The sequence below is a fragment of the Phaethon lepturus genome, unplaced genomic scaffold, assembly GCF_000687285.1.
Source record: "Phaethon lepturus isolate BGI_N335 unplaced genomic scaffold, ASM68728v1 C13798831, whole genome shotgun sequence".
Taxonomy (NCBI): domain Eukaryota; kingdom Metazoa; phylum Chordata; class Aves; order Phaethontiformes; family Phaethontidae; genus Phaethon; species Phaethon lepturus.
Genome location: NW_010575631.1, coordinates 1 through 2399, shown reverse-complemented (window position 1 = coordinate 2399; position 2399 = coordinate 1). Strand labels below are relative to the sequence as shown.

The following is a 2399-nucleotide window of genomic DNA, read 5'->3' as shown; positions in this document are numbered from 1 at the left end:
AGCGGCCGGGCCGGGGGAATAACGCACAGGGACGCGCGCTCGGGAAGGGGAGGAGAGGCTTAGCCTGGAGCTGGTATTTCTCTCCTGGCCAGTCTACACTTCCGAGTGTCACGAAACGCTTTTGCCTCCAAACATCCGTGAAAACCTGTTTCTAGTTAATAACTTAATTTTCATCTTCCTTTGCATTTGGAAGAGCACAATTTAAAACAATTATCGCAAACCAGCAAGAAACCCCTGGCCTGACTTCTGAAACAACTCTGCCTAATGTGAATAATAATGTTTTGTTTGTTTTGTTTTTAGTTTTTCCAGATTTGCTCAAAATTATCCCTGCAAGTATCCATGTTAGTGTCATTCTCTTCTGTACAGTACTGATCGTCTTTGCTCTGCTGGGAGCGGGTTTCTTCATGTTCAATGCTTTTGGCAGCCCTTACGAAACTCTGCACGGCCCCGTCGGGTTGTACCTCTGGAGCTTCGTCGCGTGTAAGTACCACCAAGGCTAACGCCTGCCCGTGTTTGCTTCTGGCGATGACCGGTTTGTCGGCGTAGGAGACCGTACCAAGGAGCTATCTCTAAACTGGCGAGATAAAGCTCGGCGGAAAGGCGGATGATTTTGCTGTATCAAAGCGTGTTGTTTCCAAACGGGAGTTAAGAGATAAAATGCCAAAATCCTCCATGAGGGCGGGCGGTGGGGTGGGTGCGGGTGCGGGCAGCCCCGGCACCCCCAGCCCTGCTGCGTAAGCTGGCAGAAAAAAGGGGACGGTGCCCACGAGCCGCAGGGACACACAGCTGGGGCCGCATCACGGATGCACAGCAGGCCGTTGGAACTGGGAATCACACAGACGGGGGAAAGGGGAGGAAAAACCCCCAAAAAAGCCAGTGCTGCAACTGCTCGCCTTCACCAAGGTGGGAGGTCCCCAGCTGTGTCAGCCAGCCCGCCGCCACCAGCAGGACCTCCCCGAGGAGGCCGAGACGGGCAGCCGCGCGCGGGGAAGGGGGTCTCTGAAGAAGCCCTGCCAACAGGGCTGAGGGGCCGCCCCTCTGCCCCTGCCACTTACAGGCCAGGGAAAGCCCGTTCTCTGTGTCGCTGCCTTGGCTGACAAGAAGATCTACATATTATGTATTACTATCATAATTTAGTGAAGGACTTGGGTACGTACGTACCTTTAAACGTGCAGACAGCTCAGTCACGTTCAGTGGGACAACGAGCAGCTTCAAGCTGAAAAAGGGCACAGATACTTTGCTGGGTCAGGGCGCTACGGCGGCTGTGCTAAATATCGTGGGTCCTAAGCCAAATTCAATTAAAAAAGCCTACCAATTTCAGTAGCTGCTGACTTGGATTCTAAAAAGCATCTCCCCCTCCGTTTCAGGTTGCTGCGGTTGCCTCACCATGATTCTCTTCTCTTCAGAAGTGAAGATCCACCACCTTTCGGAGAAAATTGCCAATTTCAAAGAGGGAAGTTTTACGTTCAAGACTCACAGCGAACAGTTTGCAAATTCATTCTGGATCATCCTGGTTTGCTCTCTGGTGCAATTCCTGAACGCCTTGTTGGTACGATTTGCTGGATTTGAATTTCCCTTTTCAAAATCAAAAGATTCAGGGACAACCACTGGAGCAGTTGACCTGATGTATTGAAATTACATAGTTTAAGGACATTTCAAGCCAAGAGGTTGATCGCTACTACATTTAACAACCACCGAACGAACTAGATCGTAAACTATTAGCTCTAAAAAAGTTTTAAAAAGTGAAGGTTTCAAATAAATGTCAATATGGCATATGCAGAAAACAAAAGAAAGCATGTTATTTGGTAAAGTCGAGGTCAAAATACCCTCTCCTTCTTGGGATAAGACCTTATGAAGACATTTGCTTTTTTTCCAGCAAGTTATCTGAAAGGTAGCTAGTATGAAGAAAACTTGGGAGTATCAATAGCACCGAACCAGTTCTGGAAGGTAAAATAAACGGGCTGCAATAGAGGCACACACTATCACCAGCAGCAGTTTCGCCCTTTAGCCCTCGTGAAGGCGAGGATGCCGCTGCTACTGCGTCAGGGCAGCGGAGAACAAGGGCACCCAGCAAATGTACAGACATCGAATGAGAGAAAAGAAACCGTACGGGCTTTGCTGGTGACACACACCAGGCCCCGTCGCAGGAGCAACGCAGCGCCGCGGCGCGTGCTTGCGGGACAAAACCCAGACACCCGAGCCCTCCACCGACGCTTTAACGTCGCGCGCGCGGCAGCGCTACGGCTTCTGGCCGTACAGCTCCCTTCTGGGCTCTCTGGTTTTAACAAACCAAAGCGCGACCCTCTGAGCCCAAGGCCCCCGTTCCCCCGTGCGATCGCTGTAACTGGGGGCTTCACCATCCCGGTTAAAAAGCTACACGCGGCAGAGGCGATGCGCAG

General features: G+C 51.2%; 1 protein-coding gene across 1 annotated transcript; it reads left to right on the top strand.

The window, feature by feature from the left end:
* Window positions 1-300: 300 nt before the first annotated feature.
* Window positions 301-1633, top strand: LOC104614000 (clarin-1-like; the record flags this gene model as incomplete). The annotated part of the gene is made up of 2 exons (XM_010295610.1): window positions 301-480; window positions 1368-1633. Coding segments are annotated over 2 exons (446 nt in total), but the record flags the coding sequence as incomplete, so codon positions are not given.
* Window positions 1634-2399: the final 766 nt, after the last annotated feature.